At 38.8% G+C, this 23,674-nt stretch overlaps 1 protein-coding gene across 2 annotated transcripts in view; it reads left to right on the top strand.

Annotated features, from left to right (window-relative positions):
- ncalda (neurocalcin delta a) overlaps positions 1 to 21,265 on the top strand; it is a 40,675-nt gene extending 19,410 nt beyond the window's left edge. The window contains exons 2-5 of one of the 2 annotated variants that reach the window (XM_017309684.2): positions 7,731 to 8,138; positions 15,740 to 15,845; positions 17,320 to 17,439; positions 19,463 to 21,265. In XM_017309684.2, coding sequence (XP_017165173.1) covers positions 7,761 to 8,138; positions 15,740 to 15,845; positions 17,320 to 17,417 — 582 coding nt within the window. In that variant the 5' untranslated portion in view covers positions 7,731 to 7,760 and the 3' untranslated portion in view covers positions 17,418 to 17,439; positions 19,463 to 21,265. Of the gene's footprint in view, positions 1 to 7,727; positions 8,139 to 15,739; positions 15,846 to 17,319; positions 17,440 to 19,462 lie in introns of both variants that reach the window. The other variant, XM_081617048.1, reaches the window with a different exon arrangement.
- Positions 21,266 to 23,674: the final 2,409 nt, after the last annotated feature.

Here is a 23,674-nt window from a genome sequence, read left to right on the forward strand (position 1 = left end):
ACAGCTGGAGTCAAGAGCCTGATGCTGGAGGCTCTTCAGATCCAGCACTGAGGATCAATGTGGTTCAGTCCGAGGCTGGGTGGACTCCACAGGGTCTGCAGCCAGAAAAGAGGGTTCATTTTAATCCACACCCTTTCTTAGTAATGAAATAATATTACACAAATTAGCTGTTATTGTGGATAGCACCGAAGAAGTTCAACTCTCTGGACAGACGGACGGAGGGAATTTTCTGTTTTTTTTCTGAGACTTAAAAGTATAGCAGTATCTTTTCCTTTTCTCTTTTTCTTTTTTTTTAACTATTTGTACATAGTTTTTTTTATTGATCTTGTAAGTTTTACAGCTCAGAAAGCATTGTGGGATCCAAAATTGTTTTTTGGATTGTTACAGCTGCTGACCTCTGACCCCCTGTATCAAACAAACCTCAATGAAAACTTGATTTTTAAAAAAATAATAATTTGCATTTAAATGACTATATAAAATTTCATAGTGTTGGTGATGGCAGCCACAGCCAGTTCTTAATGTTGTCTTTATAGTGATATGGTTTGGACTTCAAAGCCATACATTAGGGACGCACCAATACACACTTTCCACATTCAATACCAATATCTGAGGTTTAGTATCGGCTAATCCGATACAGAAACACAGCCGAATTAACTTAAAATGTTTCTGTTTTTGAAACACAGACATGAAATGTACTGAATTACAAATGTATTTAATAACTTCACCAGTACAGCACACTTAAATACACCAACAGCTTTGCAGGCTTGGACCCTGCCTCTCGCCCGCTGACTGGTGGAAGTAGGCACTAGCATCCCTCGCATCCCCTTCTAGGGATAAGCATGACTGACTGACGTCCGTACGTACGTTCCTACATTTCCCGATTCTTTTGCAGCGCCCCTTTAAGTCCTGTCAGTCTCTGTACTTTACATATTTTGCACCAAATTCCTGCAGTTTAAAAAAAAGAGAGAGAGCACTGTAAGTTTGAAGCTTTCCTGTTTAGAAGCACTTCCACTTTGCTGTGACTCATTATTTGGAAGAGACTGGGATCAGTCTTGACACACATCCAGTCTGTGTATGATATCACTGTTTCTATTTGATCTTCTGAGTGAGCAATTCAGCTCTGGTATCAGATCCATTATACATGACTGGCTGCTTCACAGCTACGCTTTTTTTTTTTTTATATATATAAATTTTTATAACAGTGGATCACATCTGTGTACTTGTTGCACACCTCAGATTCGTACACCCACATATCCTCCTACACACACAGGAGAGAGTGTGTGTGTGTGTGTGTGTGTGTGTGTGTGTGTGTGTGTGTGTGTGTGTGTGTGTGTGTGTGTGTGTGTGTGTGTGTGTGTGTGTGTGTGTGTGTGTGTGTGTGTCATGCACGCACACAGACGCGCGCACACACACAGCTCTGGTTGGACTATCGTATAATATTTTTAAAGTTGTGTGTGTTTGTGCATGTGCCTCTATTCGAATGTGAGCCCTCAGCCAGAAAGCTTATCAATGGCTGTGTGATTTTGCCAAATGTTGCTATGGTAACAGCAGAGAAATTGCTTTATAAGTGAGAGACGGTCATGTGTAGGCTGAATTAAATCAGAGGATAAAAGAGTATGGAAGATGTAGGCAGGAGGGCGAGAGAGTGATGAGGCATTTATGAATGGCAGAAAGAAAAGATTTGTTGAGGTCATCTGCAGAGCAGAGACATAGGAAAACAAAGACATGATTCAGGAAACCAAGAGGCATACCTGACATAGACATAATGTTTGCCTAGTGTTGTCTGCAGTTTGATCTGTTCTAGTCTTCATAGCTGTTTGCTTGTAGCTTACCAGACCCTATCTTGCTAATATTCAAACAGCATTATCACAGTCTCAGAAGGGCTTTACATAAAACCCAAGAGTCTCTACTGAGGAAGGAGCTGGACAGTATCTGCCTCTAAACTGGTGGGTTAGGCTGTTGAGATGAACATCCAAATCCAAGCCATGGGATGTTTGTGTTCCTATCTGAATCTGAAAGGCTGTTTGATTTAAATGTTTGCCCTTTGTGACTGAGGGGATTTCAAGTCGCTTTGAGCAGCTGGTGCTTCTGCTTTAAAAAGAAAATATGACTTTTAATCAACAAAAACATTCAATATTTGGACAAAATGTTGTACAAGTATAAAGACTGACCAAAATATAATGCCTTGAGTAAGAACCAAAATCTACCAAATTTGTTTGACTTTGTTGACGTAATAAGCTACACAACAGGTCTGATATTTAAAAATGTAATAACTTGTACGCCATAGACATCAGATTTTGAATTTGTTGATATACACCATTTTATTCAACGTACCTTTTTTTGATATGCTTGTGTTCCCAGACCATGATGCTGACATCACAGATCGTCCTTCTAAACCTTCTCAGAATTACTTAATTGTTCAAGTGTCAAACTTAAAAATTGAGCTGGTACACCTGCAGCCATTGTAAGCAAGATTTCTATTTTCTTACATCATAGTGGGCTGGTTACAGACTGTGTTACACTGCTAGAACTAGGACTAAAACAATTCATTAATCGATTAGCATACAGACTCAAACAGGCCATTTGCTGAAATAACAACATATTCAGAGCAGTAATTAAGCCAAAACTGTACAAAAAATTAATTTTGTAAATATAGTTAAAAACTTTTATTTTAGTTTCATTAGACCAAACCTCCAAATCTTTCCATGCCACTGTCCCCAAAAGAGCATTAAACTGTTCCTGTAAACTGTTAAACTGTTCACAATGCTACAAATTATGTAAAGAAACATCAACTTTTAGAATTATTTTTAGTAACTATTCAATACTTATTATGTTCATATAGCGTAAATGCTGCCTCATATATTCTGATTTTAGATGAATATGAGTTCTGTGGCATTTCTTTTCATCAGATAATATATTATGAATGTTACCAGATAATATTTTTTCCCCTCTTGACTATAAGAAAATGTGCAGTATTTTATACTAATCGCATCAACTTTCATTTGATTCCCACAGTTGTGTTTTTTGCAGCAGAGTCAGTTCCTTTGGTCTTTTTCTTGACAAAAACTTTTCCGTTTTGAGCTCTCGAGGCTAGCAAAGCCGCTTGATGAATTTGACTGGCAGCCAATCAGAAAATGAGCATCAGAAATAACATTTAAATTTTAACTTCTGTTTTATTTTTTAAAAAAATGTTTAAAAAAACTAAACTAAAATAATGATGAAAAATTCAAGAGTTTGTTTTTTTCTTATTCAGTTATTATTTTTATTTTTCTTCATCATCCCTCCAACTTTCTGAGGCTCCCACAGCGCCCCCTGGTTGTCCGCCACTTTAAAAATCACTGCATAAAACCATAGGGCACGTGTCCAGATGTTGAGATCTTTGTCACAGATTGCATTTGCAAACAGTGTGCTTTTATACACTCTGTGTGTGAATAACTGGAGTCATATGAAGAAGGAACTGTCCCTTCGTTTTCAGTGAGCAAACCAACACTACAGCCTTGTGTTAGAAGAGCTTCCAGAAGCTTCATTGGAAACGCTAATGAGAGGTGATTCCTGCTCGCATCAGCCTTGAAAGACAGAAACGTGTCCTGCCACTTAGCGATGCCTACTCATTTTAATGTCAGCTGCTGTCAGTGTCCGGAGAAAACCCGTGCTGTGTGTGCTGAACATGTCAGAGACAAGTTCAACACACACACACACAAAACAGGTCGTTCTAGCCTAACTACCCTATTAATTCTTTAAGCAAGCTACTTAGATTGTGGCGCATTTGTGGCAAAGTGACAGCTCAGCCACATTGCCTTTTGATGTTTTCATGCTGATAAATCTGAGAGGAATTCATGCACAATAAGAAAACACACAGAGTTCAGACAGAACAAAAGAGTGAAGAAACTTGCTTTCATTGTATTCTAAAGATTAGCTTAATTTTTCTTTAAATTATCTAAAATATTTTGACATTTCTGTACTCTCAAGTCCACTCAGGGTCTTATCTGCATTCATTGAAGTCCCTGACAGTTGTTTAGCATATTTAGCAAAAAAAAAAATTCCTTGAACAACTGTCTGAGGAATTTTGCTTTTTAGTAATTTAACACTAACACACACACAAACACACACCCCCACAGATCTCTCACAGTCACACAGGTCGATTTGCAGCAGCGACCTTGGTTGGCTGAGGATGTCATCAAAAGCAGTAGAGTGGCAACAGGTGTATATCTGCAGGCTGCAGGTAGAGTGGATCATTACAGGTCACAAAGCACCCAGGGTCAGTGATAACAACTGTTACTGTGTGTGTGTGTGTGTGTGTGTGTGTGTGTGTGTGTGTGTGTGTGTGTGTGTGTGTGTGTGCGCACGCACGTGCGTGTGTGTGTGTGTTTCAGCTGTTTTGTATCAGTACTTACTGTCAGGTGGGAGCTCTCATAGATACAGAGCTTGGCAACAAACTGAAATGTTACCACTGAGGAAAATCCAAACCATCATCTTGTTTACGCTGTGGAAAGACAAATTATGGATTAAATATTCTTTCTAGGAACTTTTGGTAAAAACTGATTTAAAAAAAATTTAAACAAGTAACATTTATTTACACTCTAGGGAATCCAAGAAAAACACCTTAAAGTAGCTAAACAAATCAACATAAATTCAGTGTGTGCACATGCTTTTGCCTACATATGGAGAACTAATTGTTTTTGTTCATTTTTTTTCCATAGCAGAAGCACGACTTAGGGATGTTATGGTCACTTAGATACTTTGTCATTCCCAGCTTTCTGCTTCTCTCTGGTTTGCCATGGGAGTGTAAAGACACGGCAGCCTGAAAAACTCCTCTCTGATCCATCAGCACAACCGTGAAAGCAGCATTTGCTGTTTTGAGTGATCTCCCTTAATAACTACTGATTGGACCACTGAAAAACTAAATGCAGTCAACTGTTTGTACTTAACTTTGTATTTTACGGTCAGAAATCTGTTTAAGGGAACTAATGAGATGCTATGCAAGTGTTCCAAACATGAGTACCACTTTAAACAACTTGAAAAATAGTTAAAAGTCAACATCTTACTTGATACTTACATAGCAGAACCTTGTCTGTGTGAATATTTAGACATTAGCTTGTCTCACTGAACCACAATGCTTAAAAATGCAACATCAAAGCTGCTATCAGGTCTGTAGACCACATTACCCTAAAAAGAGCACCTAGCTAATCACAATGGACATACACACACACACACACACAAATATATATGAACTGTGCTGCTTACATTTGCATGTATATCTGCATATACATAACACAAAAAACTTGGAGCAAATTTGTGTGAAAGTGGTCAACACTGATATGTTAAAAAAGTGAGACTGCTGCAGCCACTGAAGGGATGTGAACTCCAACACCAGTGCAGTCGATTTCATCTCCCAGGGTTTCCAACTGCAGCCTTTAATTCACTGTGGTTTTGTGGATACAAGTGACTCATTTCCTGACACTTTTACTTTACATACAATCTCAAACACTGAGGCGTGTGCAAACCAAAGAGGTCGGCCATTAAACTATTTCTCACTTCCAATTGCATTGGATTATTGCAAAATAATAAGAACTATTTCAGTAAGAGCACGAATGTTTGTTGTACAAAAAGATACAAACAATATTTGAGTGCAATCTCTTTATGACCAGGCACTTCCTGTTTGTGCTAGCAGAGAAAAAGACAGGCTCAAGTCATCACCAGTGTGCCTCTTCTCACTGTTCTGATCTCAGCAGGCTGACTTTCTGTCCGTGTCGCTCATTTCTCTCATTAGAAGTCCAACGCTGTTGTGCGAACAAAAATACAGATTCAAAACATTTTTATGAACGGAACTACTTCAGAATTTTTGCCCATGATGTCACCATTAAGCTGATTTTAAAATGAAACACCATATAGTTTCTAGTGAGCGAGTTATTGTGATAAAAAGTACTTTGAGGTGTGTTCCTTGAGATGTTATATGTCTATAATTTTCAGCTGACCTTTCTCCACTCTCAGCCTGCAGTCAGCCAGTGTTCCCTGAAAGTAGACGTGTCACTTTATCCTCAATCAAATGCTTGTCGACCATTCCGTCTGGGTGAATATTTTAAGCAAATATTGCATTTCTCATTTAACAGGAACTTATAAATTGAGTATAAACAGCGCAAATGGGCATTGTAAAGCTGCATCAGCTTTATAAAGACCTGAACTGCAAACACAAACACTGTAGGCAACTTCTGAGAAATAGTTTCTCAAGAATTTGTTAATGTGGAGGATCTTCTTTAAATACCTCATCTTACTTAATATTTGATGACACCACGTTTTCCTTCTTGTGCATCTCAGCCTAATTTGGCGTTTGATCGAGAGAGTTTAATGGGGTTATTACAGGCACGGTGTGCATATGGTGCTGTGTTTACTCTGAGCCATGGAGGGCTCCAGGAGTTTGTAGGAGAGATTTTCGTCTGTCCAAATGAGGGTGTCTTTGAGGTGTTTTCATTTTTGGGTCATACTTTGTGAAGTTTCCTATTTAACTACTCAAGTAGATCATTTTCCTACCTTACGTTTCAACACTATTTTTATGTTGGCAAACTTTTGCTGGTTCTAGTTGCCTATAATGAATTGTGAACAGTCAGAAGCTGCAGATAAAAACTGAACATTGGGACGTAACAAAAAATTAACTGAAAAAAGTCTAATAATTAATCATTTATGTTTAAAGTAATGGTCCTGCCACATTATTGGATATATATCTTTTGATTCAGTGGTGTAGTAATACACAGTATTACACAGTAGGAAAATCATTTTCCTGGTAAGTCAAAGATTACATTATTGGGACACTCATTTGGTTCTCACACACCATGTCCACCGCACTACTTTTATGGAATCAACGTCACACAAAGGTCCAATAACATTGCTTAATTTCACATTAGTCTGAGCTACCTGCATTGACGAAGACACACTGACTAGCATGTTTGAAACGGAAAGTCAAACAGACAGCATGGCCTACTTTCTGATTCATATAGGTAATATTTGGTGACCCTCATAAAGACCCATTCTATAAATTAGAATATTATAGAAAAGTATACTTAATTTCCAAAATTTTATCACTTTATGTAGGTTAATTGCACACAGGTAGATATTTGAAAGCCGGTGTTTCTGATTGCAGTTAATGACAATTTCATATTTAAATTAAAACATTGCTTCAGACCAATGAAACAAATCTTTTAATACAGAAATGTAGCCTTAATAAAAAGCATGTTCAGAATGTACACTGAACACTCTTCAGGAACCTGAAGAAATGTCAGAAATCTAACAAAAAAGTCTGTGAAAAGTCACAAATTTAAAGGTAAAAGTGTTTTTTTTTGTCTGACTACTCAGCTTAATCAGAGTGCATATTTTAATTTATTAAATATGACTATAGAGCAAATTTCATTTGGAAATGGTCATTGCATGAAAAGTATGAACATTTATATAAAAAAGTAACAACACACAAACTAAAACTGCCCATCCAACTGCTAATTCCACACTCCTGATCCCAATACACTTGCATTTCTCAGAATAGAAACACATCAAAAGTGACACAGATACTCGTTAGACAAAATCCACTTTTATTTCCTCAGCTTTACACCTGCGTAACATGCATTTATCAAAATTCAACATGTAAGAACATGTAAACTTTGAAAGTTAGACATCCTGAAGTGCATGCTAACTGTGGCGTCCTAAAATCAAACCGTCTTTCCTCTGTGTCTCCCTCCCAGCAGCGAGCTGAGTGACTGACAGGACAAGCAGACATGGGGAAGCAGAACAGCAAGCTCCGTCCCGAGGTGATGCAGGACCTGCTGGAGAGCACAGACTTCACCGAGCACGAGATCCAGGAGTGGTACAAGGGCTTCCTGAGGGACTGCCCCAGCGGGAACCTGTCCATGGAGGAGTTCAAGAAGATTTACGGAAACTTCTTTCCGTACGGAGACGCTTCCAAGTTTGCCGAGCACGTCTTTCGCACTTTCGACGCCAACGGTGACGGGACGATAGATTTTAGGGAGTTTATCATCGCTTTAAGTGTGACGTCCCGTGGCAAGCTGGAGCAGAAGCTGAAGTGGGCCTTCAGTATGTACGACCTGGACGGGAACGGGTACATCAGTAAAGCTGAGATGTTGGAGATTGTGCAGGTGAGTGTCTCGCATCATATTTAACCAGCTGCAGGCAGTACAGAAAACATTCTAAAATTCCCTGATTGTGTCTTGACTGACTTTTAGGGAACACATGTAAGAAGTAGAACATTGGACAAAAGTAAAACCTAACAGTGCTGTAGCTGTATCCGTAACACAGCCCGTGTCTGATACTGTGAGCCTCTGCTGATATTTTAAGAACAGAATACCCAGGAAGTGAGAGGAAGTTCTGAAAGACATGGAGCCATGTGGCTCTTTCTACCACATGGCTTCAGGGAGATAAGTCGTTCTAGATCCCACTTTTTGCGAACATTGAAATGTGTCTGAGCTTTCAATGATATGTTTCGTTGATGTAGAAACTCTTTTTGCCTCTAAGTTCTGACTGCCACTGCCCTGTTTGCCACACCAAATTTTTTAAAGTTATATCTGATTATAACTTTTAAAGGTGGGCGTTAAGGGGCAGAAAGTACTCTGAGGCCTTGTCCACACATAGCCGGGTCTTCATAAAAACAAATGTCTTCACCACATCATTTAAATGAATAGTATGGCACACACTGGATCGGTTTCAGGAGAGTTTTCTTCCACATGAACAGGACTAATCCGCTCCTGAACGTTGTTTTAAACATGCCAGACCCATAGGGGGGAGTGTAACGCATAGCTGAAACCTGTCAGCCAATCAGATTGCTTCAAAGCAATCAGGATTTCCTGTCCGGAATTAAACATGGCACTAGAAGGTTCATTGATGTGGATAAATATATAGGTTGAACTATATTTAAATAGCCTGTTAGAATATAAAGTTAGTAAGACAAGACGATGTTGATTTAGAATCATGTTAAAGCAAGTAAGTGGATATATTGGTGCATTATTTGTCACATACCCTATATCTCTGTTTTCCCATGAACACAAATGCAGCATTTTATCAAATCTCCACTTTGGAGTTTTTATAAATATTCATTTTTAGTGATTTGAAACTGAGTTTTTGCATTAATGAAAAGTCAAGAAGCATAAAATGTTTTTTTTCCCAGATATCCACATGTGGACTATAGGCAAAAGACTACTTAACATATTTACAAATCCAAAATGTGTCTAGTATTTACCAAAAATGTAAAATTAAATACTCTATTTCGGCAAAAACCTGCCAACCATGTTTATAAGATTTTAAATTCCGTTTAATTTACAGCTTAGAGTGAATTTCTTTTTGTGAATTTCAGACTGAGCTTTGACAACAGGACAGCTTCTTTTTGATTTTTCTACATTGAGTAATAAGCTCAAGATTATTCATACCTGGCAAAATTACACCTAGGTGTTTTTCATGTAACCTAGGTGTTTTTCATGTAACCAATAAGTTTTTTTTCTGATAGGAAGTAACCTTTGTGCCCTTATTCAAGGCACTTGACCCCAGGTTGTCTACTGATGTGTGTATTGTTGAGTAGGGTTAATCTAGCTGAGTGAGACATGTACTGTATGAGCCCTTTGAACGGTCAGCGGCTCTAGAGAAATGCGAAGTTCAGTCTGTATGGTTTCATACGGACTGAACTTCCGTATGAAGTTCAGGAAGTGCTGATGTCACTTCCTTTTTTAATTATTTACCTAAACCAGTCGCTGCTGGGAGTAGTGCAATTACACGATATCCAAATGTAGTGGTTCTTAAATACAACTAGGTGGAATCATTTTAAGTTTATGTTTTATATGGTGGAGATTTTTTTTAAAAAAAAGCTCAAAAGCTCAAAATGATTCTGACTTTCCAGCTGATAATGAGTGTATGTAAACTTTTGGCTGGGACAGTAGCTCCGGCGGCTGGTTTTACTTCCTGATTGCTTTATGACTCTGTGTCTTTCTCATATTCAGTGAAATCATTTCCTGTGACTGTTAATGCCTGTTGGTACATGTATAAAAGTTTTAGACTTATATTAAGCCTCCTTCACTTTTTTCAAGGCAGCTGCAGGAAGTTAAAGGAAAGAGATCTGACATGTGTTCCATGTTCTTACCTTAACCTTACCCAGACTACAGTGAATCACACCTCAACCTGTCACTTCCTTCTGCAGCCTAATGACATCAACCTTCTGCCTGCTTCCGTAGTAGACATATCCGCATCTTTACTAAATTAAGTAACTGCAGTTAACTGAGAATTGATTTTCTTCTTATTGTAGTTATAACTCAAATTCAAAATTTCATTATGATATGTTGTGGTATAAAATGCTATAGCGATGAAAGGGACAATAAAAAAAATGCACCAGTCTCTGTTTGCTACAAATCTTTACTACATCCAATCAGATGAGGAAACACAAGAACTGGTCTAAAATAAAACTTTCCTATTATTATAATCATAATTACAGGCATTTTTAGCACACTGGTGTCACTTAACCCATAAATAACTGCATCCAACCATATTTTTGAAATATATTGATATGTGTGGGTCTTCTCACTGAAACAACAGTGGCAGAAACACTAATCAGTCAGTTTATCATCACCACATTAATATGATGGAGTATTACTGACAGGATAAGAAAAAAAATTAAATACTAGAATGAAGTCATAATAATGCGAGAGTATAGTCGTAGGACAATGAAGTAGAAATAATACGAGAATAAAGTTGTAATAAGATGAGAGAAATATGTAGTAATAGTATGAGAATAAAGTCATAATATTAGAACACGCAAGTAGTAATTTTTTGATAACTACTACACAAAATACAGTAAAAAATTAAAATGAGGAATACTGAGCGTCTTGTGAAGTTATATATTTTGGCATCGAATTTACAGGACATACTTTTACTTTCACTATCAGTGCCACCAGAATGCATTATTTCTCAATATTTCAACAAGTTATTGCTGGCATAACAAGGAATGTTTAAATATTCTAAAGGTGGAGTTGAAGCTTGATGATTTTAGAGCTAAATTGGGCCCCTGGATCCCTGATTATTTATTTCATTTATCTAAAAGCCTTTCACACTAACCTGCGGTGATTAAGTGTGTTTGCACTGATTTGAGGGTCAGGGTATATGTCACACATTCATCGTTTCTTCTCAGTATTGCAGTTTTTCTGCCTCACACAGCAGCAAGAAGTTCTTCTGTACCTCTTACCTCTCCACCTGCCAGTTATTCAGATAAAATACTGTAATTGCTCGTGGTCACAACATTCACTCTGTCATCCGTTCACCTTTTCTCCGCTGAGGTGACGACTCGCCGCTCTCTGCAGCACAAAGTTAGATTTCAGTTTGAGACAAAAAAAGAGAATTTCCCCATCTGATCGGAATGCTTTCAGTTCTGGTTCCTTCAGTTTGAAACTCGCCTGGAGTGTGTTAGGTATTAAAAGAACCTAGTTAGAATTATTTGCTTTAGAAGGACATAATGATTGTTGTTTTTAATCTTAATTTTGGACAGCTTGCTATTCAGATTTCACTTTTTGTGACGAGTAGAGTCAGCTACAGCCGCGTGACTGCCGCCACTTTCCGATGCTTCACCCAGAGGACCCTGCCATCCCTCCCACTGATGCTTTTATCTTTCGTTTGACACTGGCCGCCATTGGCCAGTGACGGAGAACTCCAGCTCTCTCCCACTATTCAATGCTCTCTCCTGCAGAGAGTGTGTAAACGCTGCTGATGCTCGTAATTAGCCTTGCTGTGGGAGTAATTGAATGGGACAGATCAGAGTCAGCACGGCTCTTCAGACAATGGCGAAAGCCGAACACAGAAACGCATAAAGCTACATCATCCACTCATCAGCAGTTGATATCTCACGCCTGCATGTCCTTCATCTGGAAGGCTGTGCTGTCAGCAGAGCAGACGGGTGCAGGGCGGGGGTAATTGTTCCTGCTGGCAGGTGGAGGGAGGGGGGGGGCATTCACACAGGACATATGGTGAGGCAGAAGAAAGCAGTTCAGTGGAAGAGAATCATTCACATTTAGCTGGAGCAGTTCAGACTGGCTTCAGCTTCCTCTGATGACACTGTTGACATATGGATGGCAAGTCTTTCTTTTGCCTTTTCACTTCTTAAAACTCTGACTGAGCCACCCAGGCAGAACCGCTGCTAGCCAGGTTGGTTCACCCGACTGTTAGCGAGTATGGTTAACAGTTGGGTGAACTTCCTCACGCTAGAAAGAGCTTTGTGCTTTGTGGTTAGAAACAAGTGCGCCGTTTGCTAAGTATTTTTACCCGAGTTCTATGTTAATGGATACTTTGTGTTTCCAAAGTGTCGCTACTCTTACTTGAGTAAAATGTCTGTATTCTCGACCCACTGAATGACAAACAAACATGTTTTAACACCTGAAGTTTTGGTTAAAGCTTCATACGTTTTATATTGAATCAAAGAAATTGATTTGAAAACATTTTTCTTTTGCCTGATTTTTTTATTTTGTGTTTCTTATATTATTGTCATTTTGTTCCTTAAAATACCAACATTTCCACTAAACTTTATATTTTGATCCATCTGATGATGTAATTTTTAAATATTAAATGATTGATCATCTCGTCAGTTACTCAGTACTTTAGACTTTTTACAAAATACTTTTTTGCTCTTACTTGAGAAAAGTTTTTAATGGCTACTTTTTACTTTTACCCTCATGTGCAGGAGAAACCCTGGCTTCTTTTTGGTATGTTTGGTATTCGCTGTTTTCTTTTTAGAATTGTTATAAGCAAAGTTCATTTATCGTGGTTGGTGTGATTATGGAGATGATTATGCAAATAAGGATTCTTCATAAAATCAAGAAGATTATGGTCAACCCTGACCATCCTCTTCATCAGACTGCCTTGTGAAAACAGAGTATCTTCAGTCAGAGGTTTCTTCAGATTCGTTGTACTATAGACCGCTACAGGAGATGTTTCTTGCCAACAGCCATCACCATCTACAATAACTCTGAATATTCTGAACTAATGAGGTACAACGACATTTAATTTCCTTTTGGGATTAATAAAGCGTTTGCCGCCTTCAGAATTGTTCCTCTTAAGTTTTTCAAATCATAAAAAAAAAGAAATCATCCAAGAAAGTGTGTTTTAAAAAAAACAACTTTTATTTATCATGATAAATTTTCTCAATCAACTTGGCTTTGTGTGAAAAAGTAATTGCCCCCCAAACCTCCTAAGTGGTTTGAGGCAATAACCGCCATGAAGCGTTTGAAATAAACTGGCAATGAGTCTCTGAAGTCCTCAGTTAACCCACTCTGTCTGCTGCACAATGGTTTTCCTTCCTCAGTATTGAAAGTTGTTCAAGCTGGGACAGCCTGGCCACATTATCTCCTTTGGATTTTAGTATGGACTTTTACTAGGCCACTCTAAAACTTAGAAATGGTTTTTGACAATTGTGAGACAAGTTTATATGTTCTTTTCTGTATTAGGGCTCCTTTTTGAGATCCTTCTGCCTACTTCATGTTGTCAGAACGGTTCTATTTAAATGATGTCTTTATTCTTTTGGTCTGAAGTTCTTTAGGCTTGGCTGTAAAATGTGAAACTACAAAACATGCATGATTTGACAGGGAATAGCTACATTCCCACATAGCTGGTTTGGATAGTTTTTTTTCCCTTCTAATAAATGAAACCATTATTTGACAGAACGTTTTGGCTTACTCTGGTTATTTTTATTAATTTCCTAACAGCACATTTTATTCGTTTAATGTCCTGAAACATTTAAGCGAGGGGGGAAAAAGCAACAACTCAAGAAATGTGTAAAAATGACAAATTTTTTTTTACACTGATTTAAAATCAGATTTTAGAAATGAAGTTAAGATCCTAACAGCACTTAGGTATTTATGGAAAGTGAGAGAAGTCAAGATGTTCCTGTTGCCTTATCTTCACAAGACATGGCAAATTCTCTACTTTTCAACCTCACAACATTTCTAAAAGTCAAAAGTCTTTGACTTCTCACACTCAAAAATTTTGACGTTTTTTCTTGAAAATGTCTGAGCTTAATCCCAAAATTTGAGTTTTTTTCTTGCTAATTTTTTTTGGACTTTACAAACTCAGAAGTGTTCTTGTTTTGTCCCCAAAATTTCTGAAATTAATCTCAAAATTTGGAAATTTGATAAATTTTCTACCTACTACGACCCTACTGCTCTGGTACAGAAGTTACATAAACGGAGAAAAAAACTTAATGGACTGATTGAATTTATGAGCGAGTGGTGCGCCCCCTGAGGGAGAGACTCTGCACACAGTTGGCACATCTCATTTTCAGTGGGAAATGTGATTTTGATCATATTGAGATTACACAGCATCAAATAGATAACAGTTCTCTGTTGGGGGGAGGGGGGTCATATGCAGCATTTGGAGGTCTTAGGGAATGAATTCAGAGTAAATCGAGTTAAGACGACACGCGGTGCACGTCCCATCATTTCACTCCTTATTGTCATGTAGGGATTTAGGAACTAGATCCGGTGTGAGTGTGTTTCTCCAGATAAGGCTGACAGCTGACTGTGATATTGGCTGAACGTCCTGAACACTCATCAGATAATAACAGAGCTGGCTCTGTGCTGAAATCAGGGCCTGATATTAAGTGTCAGTGTTTTTTGTCCCTCCGCTCCTCTCTGACCCGGCTGCTCCTCCATCCTGCTTCTGGGTAATAGGCAGCATAATCAACACCTATATGGAGCTCTGGCTGGCCTGTAATCACAATCAGCCCTGCTCTGCTCACATGTCAGCTCCCATTCCCCTCAAACCCACCTCCCCATTAGAGGCACAGAGAGTGGGCTGTGATTCCACTGTTTACTGCCAAACAGCCTGCCACGCAGCACAGAGCAGGGGGAGACACAACACGGGTAAATAGTCTGTCAGGGTTTGTGTGCGTGCATATGTTTGTCTACCTAAGCCGTGAACGTCCAATCGCAGAACAGAGCAGAGCGAGCAGAGCAACTTCATACTCGTTCACCCTGAATGAGACCGATTCTGAACGGTTCCTTTCATGAGTTGTTCATGAAACAGAAGAAAGTTTTGTTAGTAAACTTGCAATGAGGAGCAAATCAGTTAATCACATCATGAATGGAAACAAACTCAATCATTTCCATTTTGCATGATTTATCATTATTCTCTTTCTACGAAAAACTGGATGATAAAAATCTTCAGTCTGGTGTTTTGGTCTGGAGTAGACCTATATTTTGAAGGACAATTTTTGTCTACAAAGACTTTATTATTCATTTTATTTGTTGTTTCTTGGTTTTTTTGCTTATTTGTTCTGGATATTTAAAAGGTCTTGCAGTTCCAGTGTGAAATGTTCAATATAATTTAAAGTTTATTGACTTCTAAGAATGTGTTCTTGCATTATTATGCCATTTCCATCGTATTACTTGAAAAAGGTCTCCAAACAACAATACAATGGTTTATTGCAATAACTTCTCCAGTTGTTGGGCCGGCACTGTTCTGAAAATGGTTTTCTGCCAGCAGAAGCTTCACATGCTGCAGTCATAGCACTCGATTCAAATTTTTAATATGCTCTGCTAATAAAAATATTCTAGTGTAATGACACTTTACACAAAACACACTGTTATACTCGGAGTGTTGAGCTGACCTCATAGTCATGTTAGCTTAGCCTCCTCATGACTGTGTGAGTCATAAATGCCTTATGAATCAGGGGAGATGTTAAAATGTTACTCCAACAGCAATGTGTCCTTTTCTTTAGGCGATATATAAGATGGTGTCGTCTGTGATGAAGATGCCTGAGGACGAGTCGACGCCTGAGAAGAGGACGGAGAAGATCTTCAGGCAGATGGACACCAACAGAGATGGTGAGTTTGTCTTACACACTGTTGTTTTTTTATTGGTTCTTCATATATCATCTGCAGACTCTTGGATCAGTGGATCAGTGGCCTCCCTCAGAAAGAACTGGTTTAATGAACCGTTTGAAAAACAGCTGGAAACATTCCTGTCAAAACTCCTCTGAAGAGAAACAGAAGGTTTTCTGCTCGTTTGAGCTAAAAAAAAAAAACACGATAAAGAAAATACTTTTTCTTTTCACACAACACTAATTATGGAAAAGTATGAGAATCATAACCTTTGATTAAAATGACCAAAATTTCATGGTATCACATTATTTAACAGCAATTTAATAATAATAATGATGAAAAGTTGAAGATGATGTAATTAATTTAATTTACAACAGAGATCCTGTAATTATTTCCACTGTGGCCAAGACTGTATACAATATTGATTGTTACAGTATTAATTATCTATAAACATACATATGCAATTTTGATTTTACATGTAGGGACTAAGACAAATATGCAGACTAAGCACCTACTAAAGTTGTATCAACTTAAGCACTGGATAGTGTAACTTTGTTATTAGCTTGTTAATAAGTCAGGCTATCTGCTCAGGTAGCAATAACATCAAGTATTTGAGAATTATGAACTTTCTGCATTTTTTTACATATAGGAGTATTGTATCACTGTACTAAAATTTTTATTTTTAAAATATGTTTTCTTTAGAGACTAGGGCACCAAAATGTTTTTTCTTAAAGATCAGCAATCGGCCAGAAAACTGCAATCGGTGCATCTGCAGTGTAAAATATGAAAATAAATGTAAAAAAAAAAAAAGCAACAATAATTCAAAGATTGAAACATAGCAAAGCAGCCATCTCTGTTTCAGTGTGATATATTCCCACCATGACTCTCCATGTTCCTCCATAATGACTCTAATGTACATAGGAATGTAAAAAAGAATCACAGGAATGTGAACATATATTTAAAAAGGGAAGTTAATGAACTAATACAGGAGGGAAAAGAACCAGAAATAAATACATGTAATGTTTAATGAGTCAGATCAATAAATGTGTCTCTCAGTTACAATGTTTTGAGAAAATTTATATATTGAGCCAGTTAACTGTTTTTGTGCCAGTTGCAGATGTTGCTAGTTTCATTCCACGTCATGTTGAAAGATTGCAGAATCGTCCACTGAAATCTCACAGCAGAGAGCCAGAGTAGTTCTGCAGATGAACTCAAACAGGAACCAGTCTGAGGGTGATTTAAACATCCAAACACCGCCACCTGCTGGTCATTCCTGAGCACTAACAATCCAGGGTTCGTAGAGAACCCCTAAAAAAGTAACTTTGTCAAAGTCGCATAAAAGTTAGTGTTTCTTTTGTGTGATTGAGTCTTTTCATCCTCAAATTTCCACATGATCATTGAAACATTTCCTGCTTTCTTGCTTCTGCTGCTGTGTGTGTGTGTGTGTGTGTGTGTGCATGTGTATATGTGTGCACAGGTAAACTGTCTCTGGAAGAGTTCATCAAAGGAGCAAAAAGCGACCCGTCCATCGTCCGCCTGCTGCAGTGCGACCCCAGCAGCGCCGGCCAGTTCTGAGCCCGAGGCAGCGCCGCGATCTGTAAGCCTCATGCTCCATTAGTCTCTTCCACTAAAAGTTCATTTGAGGCAGTTAGAGGACAGGTGATGAAGAGCAGGAACACCTCATGGGTTCAGAGTCGTGCAAACCTGACTGCGGCGCTGATGTAACCGAGGCAGGGCAGGGCAGAGGTCCAGCCTCACAGGCTGTTCTCTTCTCCCACGAAGCCTGGTTCCTCCCCGGCAGCCAGCCCTGCTGATGTGGGAGGGCTCAGCTGCAGCTCTGTAGGAGGTGACCTGGTAGGCTGGAGATAGACCTGCAGAAAAATCGATTTAAAGCCCTTACATGTCCTTTATAGCCATTTGTGAAATGTTACTTTATTGGATTAAAAGTGTATTGGTTCAGGTGGGATTTTCACCATCTCTGCTTAGAAAGACAGGTGTAGGTTGGTCAGATTCAAGTTTTCTGTTGCATATTGTAAAAACAAATGGTGAACACTGCAAAAACACAAAATCTCACCATGTATTTTTTTAATCTGGTTTCTAGTGTAAATAAGACAAAACTAACATACAAATAACTTTTCAGCAGGTTATAGGTCAGTGGTGTCCAAACCTTTTGCCCACGAGGCCAAAACTGGCAAATGGAAACTACTTGCAGGCCGCAAAACTCATTCGATTTAAAATGCAAAAAGGAGTTTATTGTGATTTTTCTTGTTTTAAACTTTACCTGCTTGAAAGTAAACACAATTTTTATGAAATCCATAAAGCCTTAATGATCCAAAATGTAAACAAAAAACTTTTTACTGTTGCTTTATTAAAAGAAAAAAAAATTACAAATGTTTGGTGTCATCAGTTGTTTTCTATTTTGTTAGTAAGATTTGTTACCGTTGTTGACTCATTATCATGGGGCCAATCAAAATCATTTCAAGGGCCACAAATGGCCCTCGTGCTACACTGTGGACACCAATGATATATCGGCTTCTTTTAAGTAAACAATAACTTAATAAGGATTAAAAATACTAGCTCCACTGGCAGATTATTTTACTTTTAACGTGTGAAAAATGTCTTGTAAGTGAAATAATTTCCCAGCTGAACTGCTTTTTTATCCATGTTGAGGAATTATTTATGTAAAACAAGCTCCTACATCTTGCTGAAAACTTACTTCTAGGTTAGTTTTTTCCCTTTTTCAAGTGTGCTAAAGTAGAAAGTAGATCAACAATAATTGAAGAATTAGTTTTTACATTGAAAGACATTTTCTTATTTCTCCAACGCTGAATGAAAAAAAAAAAAAACGCTGTGTGGAGAAAAAAAAAGGGGTTGTTTTTTTTCAGCTCCTTTTAACATAATGGGTTCAGTAGCACTTTTTAACAGTGTGTTTGATATATTACCTTCCACTCACTCACGGTGAAGTGTGAGTTTGCTCTAACAGGTAGAGGGAAGGCAGTGTGACCTCAGTGTGAGTCAGTGCATTCCCAGCCTTGGTGATTAATATGAGCCGCTTCCCAGAACTCACCGAGTGATGCTGCAGACCGACTGCAGCTTGGTGACAGCATCCTGTCACTGCGCAATAACAACACACTGACATACAGCGTGTCATCTGAGCGCTGCATTAAAGGGACGGCCCTCCTGATCTCCACTCATTTATTTTCTCCTAATAAAATTTTAAAATATACAGATTTCTTGAACACTTTCCCACACATTATATAGATCAATTCCACACAGGTGGTTGTTTGAAAGCCTTTATTTCTGTTATCCATGGGGATTTTCCACTTACAAATGAAAACATGACATTTAAAATGAGAATATTATATCTGACCAATAAAAAAAAATAATACAGAATTGTGAGTTTAGTTAAACCTGCTTTTAGGGTGTTCTTTTCAAAAGAGTTTTAATTTGACAAAAAAAAAAAAAAAAGACCTGACGCTTGTCAGCAAGCGATGAAAGGGAAAAAAATTCAGGAGGTGTGATTGGCTATGCTAGACATTTTATGTTATGCGGATCCACGTAGATATTAAAATAATCTGCACACAGAGACATTGACTGACTTGAGATTGTTTTCTTCGCAGTGCTTCTTTGGGTGACTCTACATGCCTGTAACTCTGCACTATGGAGCAGACTGATGATGAAGAATGACAAGATGAAGATGAAGAGGAAGCCAGGCCTTCAACATGTACTGAGGACTTTTTAAAGATGGCCGCAGGAGCCCAATTCATCGTTAATATTCTTTCTACGCCCCTCTCCCTTACCCACCAACTAAACAGCTGTCTGTGTCTGAAATCCAGGCAAAATCCACACCACTTCTGGTTACAGACCACCCTCACCGCCCCTTTCTGACTGTAATGAACCTCCTCAGTTCTCCTGTAGGCCTGTTAGAGTGTAGAGAAGGTTTACCATAGGTTGTGTGTATATATATGCAGTGTAAACTGGAGTCTCTGTATCAGTGTCTTTGCTTGGCTCTCTGTTCTCTCGAAACTTCCAGTTAGGCCCACACAGAGCACCGTGTGCGACAGACTGAGCGTGTGCAGAAGAGGGAGGGAGGGAGAGAGATAGAGAGAGAGAGAGATACAGCATGTGCTGTAGGTGAGCAAGAGAGGACCTGTGAAGTCTGTCCTTAGCTCACAATGAGTCCCGCTTTCATTTTCTTCTTTTCTACCGTAAGACATGTTTTGTTTTGTTTTGTTTTTTGTAAACTTGATAGACTGTTTGTTTTATATATCGTGCTGGAACGGACACATCACGTAACATTATGCTTCTACGCATATGCTCCCAGATCCGTACTTAGACTTTGTGACGAGCGTCCCTCGCCCTCCGTCTGTTCCTATATGTTTTATTTTGAAATATCGGAAGTAAGAGCACAGGAAGTGCTGGTGCGCTCGAGCTTCTCACACAACACAAACCTTAGTCTTTCCAGGTATTTCGAGTACAGTGTAGGTATTTCTTTTGAAGTGCACCTAAGCTCATTGAGCAATTCCATGTAGTCCAGAACGTTCGCTTCCGAACAAAGTTGTGGTGAAATAATAATAATGAAAATAATAATAGAAGATGTTTATTTAAATGTAGCCGGATTTCAAGCATGCGGACCAGATTCTTTTATTTCGACTAAAAAGCGAGGCGCACAGAAACGCCTCGCGCTCTCTTTTAACTTGTTTAATGAAACGCTGCATGTAGTCGTTGGGTACACGGGCGTGTAAACTAACACGACACGTTTGCATGTGACTTAGGCGCATGTGTGTTTTTACTATAAGTTCATAGATACTCAAACTGCCAGCGGAACGACGGGCTGTCGGTCAGACATCGAGCGCGTCCCACCGGATGCGCGCGGGAGGGTTCGCTCGGATTTATCGCCTCCGTATCCTCGCTCGGCTCCGCCCCGCGTTCAGGAGGAGAGAGTCTGAGCAGGATCCGCCTGAAGCCGCCCCGTGAATGTAACCGAGCATCGAGAAGCTTTGAATGTTCAGAAAAAATGCTAAAGAAGAAGACCAACAGAGAATCCGAACTACTGCAACGATGCTGTCACAATGTGTCGCTTTTACTGTTTTTTATAAATGTACATGTAGAAGCTTTTCTTATAAAAGGAAAAAAAACAAAAAAGAAATGCGTCAGGTGTAATATTTCTGTCAAATACAAATTAGCGAATTGTGATCAAGTGCCAAATAAAAACAAAACAGTATTGTATAAATTTATACTATAGGATGGTTATATGTTGAACAAAATGTTTGTAATTGTTGAATTTTGTAGGTTTTGTAAGGTATCCTGTATTTTAGTGACTGACGTTTTGAAACACAGGATTCTCTAATTTTTTTTGTTCTTTTTTTTGGTCAATTAAAAGGCAAGAATTAAATCTATGGCATACTGCGTGCACGTATTCATATGGTGTGTGTGTGTGGTTCATTTTTGTTTCGTTAAATTGTGATTCTGTCTTACGTTGGACGTAAAAACCAAAGCATCTTTGTTAAAAATGTCAGGCTTTTATAATGTAAAAACAATGGGGTATATGCCACGGACATCCGTTTTAGCACGTCCGCATTTTTTTGCCACATAGAATGTTTCCGGTGCACATGCAACAGTATGTTAACAGTGGTTCCTCAGTAGCTGCAGGACTATTAATGATGCTTATATAATTATTCAGACGTCCTGAAACGTTCCAACAACAACAAAGGATTTAAGCTGGATGTGTCAAAACTTCACAATAACTTCGAAGGTAAGTTAATAAATCGCTTGTATTCACCATGGGCTGCACAGTGGTGCAGTTGGTAGAGCTGCTGCCTTGCAGCAAGAAGGTTCTGGGTTCGATTCCCGGACCCGGTCTTTCTGCATGGAGTTTGCATGTTCTCCCTGTGCATGCATGGGTTTTCTCCCACGCATGCACTGGGAGACTGGGTTTTCTCCGGGTACTCCGGTTTCCTCCCACAGTCCAAAAACATGACTGTCAGGTTAATTAGCCTCTCCAAATTGCCCATAGGTGTGTGTGTGTGTGTGTGTGTGTGTGTGTGTGTGTGCATGGTTGTGTGTCTCTGTGTTGCCCTGCGACAGACTGGCGACCTGTCCAGGGTGAACCCCGCCTCTCCCCGGTACGCTAGCTGGAGATGGGCACCAGCAACCCTCCCGACCCCACTGAGGGACAAGGGTGTAAGAAAATGGATGGATGTATTCACCATAATGCCTCATATGTCTGACGTAGCTAACAGGAACAAACTTACAAAGATGCTATGTAAACGTTAAGTGTTTTGATTATCTGTGCAGTGCGCAATCTACATATCTATGCTGTATAGATAGATATAGAAATATAGCATATAGATATGTCTATATTGTTCCCAAGCTGTCAGTCTTAGCTGAAGTTGGCTGAAGCCTTCTAATTGATTTGCAAAATTTATAAAATGTCAATAATGGATTCCAGAACGCATTAGATTTGAATTATTAATTTGGCATTATTTGTTATTTTAACTTTCCGTTTTCTTTTTTTTTTTATCTTTAAGATAGTTGGAGTTGGACAGGAGTTCAGTTTGATGGCTTCCTGGAGGGAGAGATTGGCTGAGCTAATGTTGCCAACAACTTTTCTCCTGCTAACTTTTCTGCTTTTCTTTAAAGTTTTTAGATCAGTTGCTCTGTTTCCATTTTGCTCTATTTTTTTATTTTTACCTTGATGCTTACCTGGTCAGTTGAGGTGGAAATGTACATCCTCTTGATTACTGACAAATGTCAGAACCACATGGACTGAGCTGGTTACATCAGATCAATCTGAATCTTTATTTCTCATTAAAACAACTTCTTGTAATTTTAAGACATTGTTATAAAATTGCATCTTTTTTCTGCTGTAACGATGACTGCATTCTTGCAATTAAAATTTCTTGTGTCCTGACCGTAATGCTCCCTTATGCAACTCACAGAACAGATTATTGAAACTACATATTACTTAATATTCACATTTCTTTGCTAGTATTACCTAAATGTGTTGCATTTTAACATCTCACTTGAATTCTTGATCTACATGCAAATACTTGATATAACGTAAACACAGAGAAATGGGGAAAACAAGGTTTGTGAAATGTAGATAAAATTTCATTGTAGGTACAAACAGGATAGCAAAATGAACAGTGAATATATCCTGCTGAGTAGCGGGAAGCGCGAGAGAAGGACAGAGCGCGAGGCAGCAGCATTGATGGATATATTACTGGACATTACGTGACTTATCGTGCGCCACACATGCACCATTGCTGTCCATTGAGTCAACATTATGGGTGGTCAGAAAATACCACAGTCACACAAAGAATATGAAAAATGGACTCAATATTTAGCGGTTAATTCAACCCTATGAATTGGATAACAAGGCCTTCAGATTTAACAGGTGAGCAAAACGTTTTAACTTAAAGAAAACATCGAACAAGTGAGCAGTGGGTCAGTTATGCTAGCCTAACTGTTGCTAACCTTCTATTGACTTTGATAACCTTAACATGTGCTGCGCAGTTCGGTGTGTTTTGGTTCCGTTAGCACTAAATCAGGTCACATCAGTAGAGCGGCTGTTTAAATCAGCTAATCAACCACCGCGGTAGTCGGGCGAAAACTTAATAATAATGACAATATAGACATCAAACCTGACAGAATAATGTAACAGACTGAATGTTATGTTTTGGTGTTTTTGCTTCTTTTTTGTGTGGGAATTTTTTTGTTTTTTGGTGTTGATTCCCCTGATCGGTAATCTCTGCTCTATCTGCTCGGTGAGCTGTTGTCTGCCGGTTGCCACGGCAACGGGTCCGCGTAAAGCGACACACAGAGCGAGG

The sequence above is a fragment of the Poecilia reticulata genome, chromosome 16 (assembly GCF_904066995.2).
Source record: "Poecilia reticulata chromosome 16, P_reticulata-male-v2, whole genome shotgun sequence".
NCBI classification, from domain to species: Eukaryota; Metazoa; Chordata; class Actinopteri; order Cyprinodontiformes; family Poeciliidae; genus Poecilia; species Poecilia reticulata.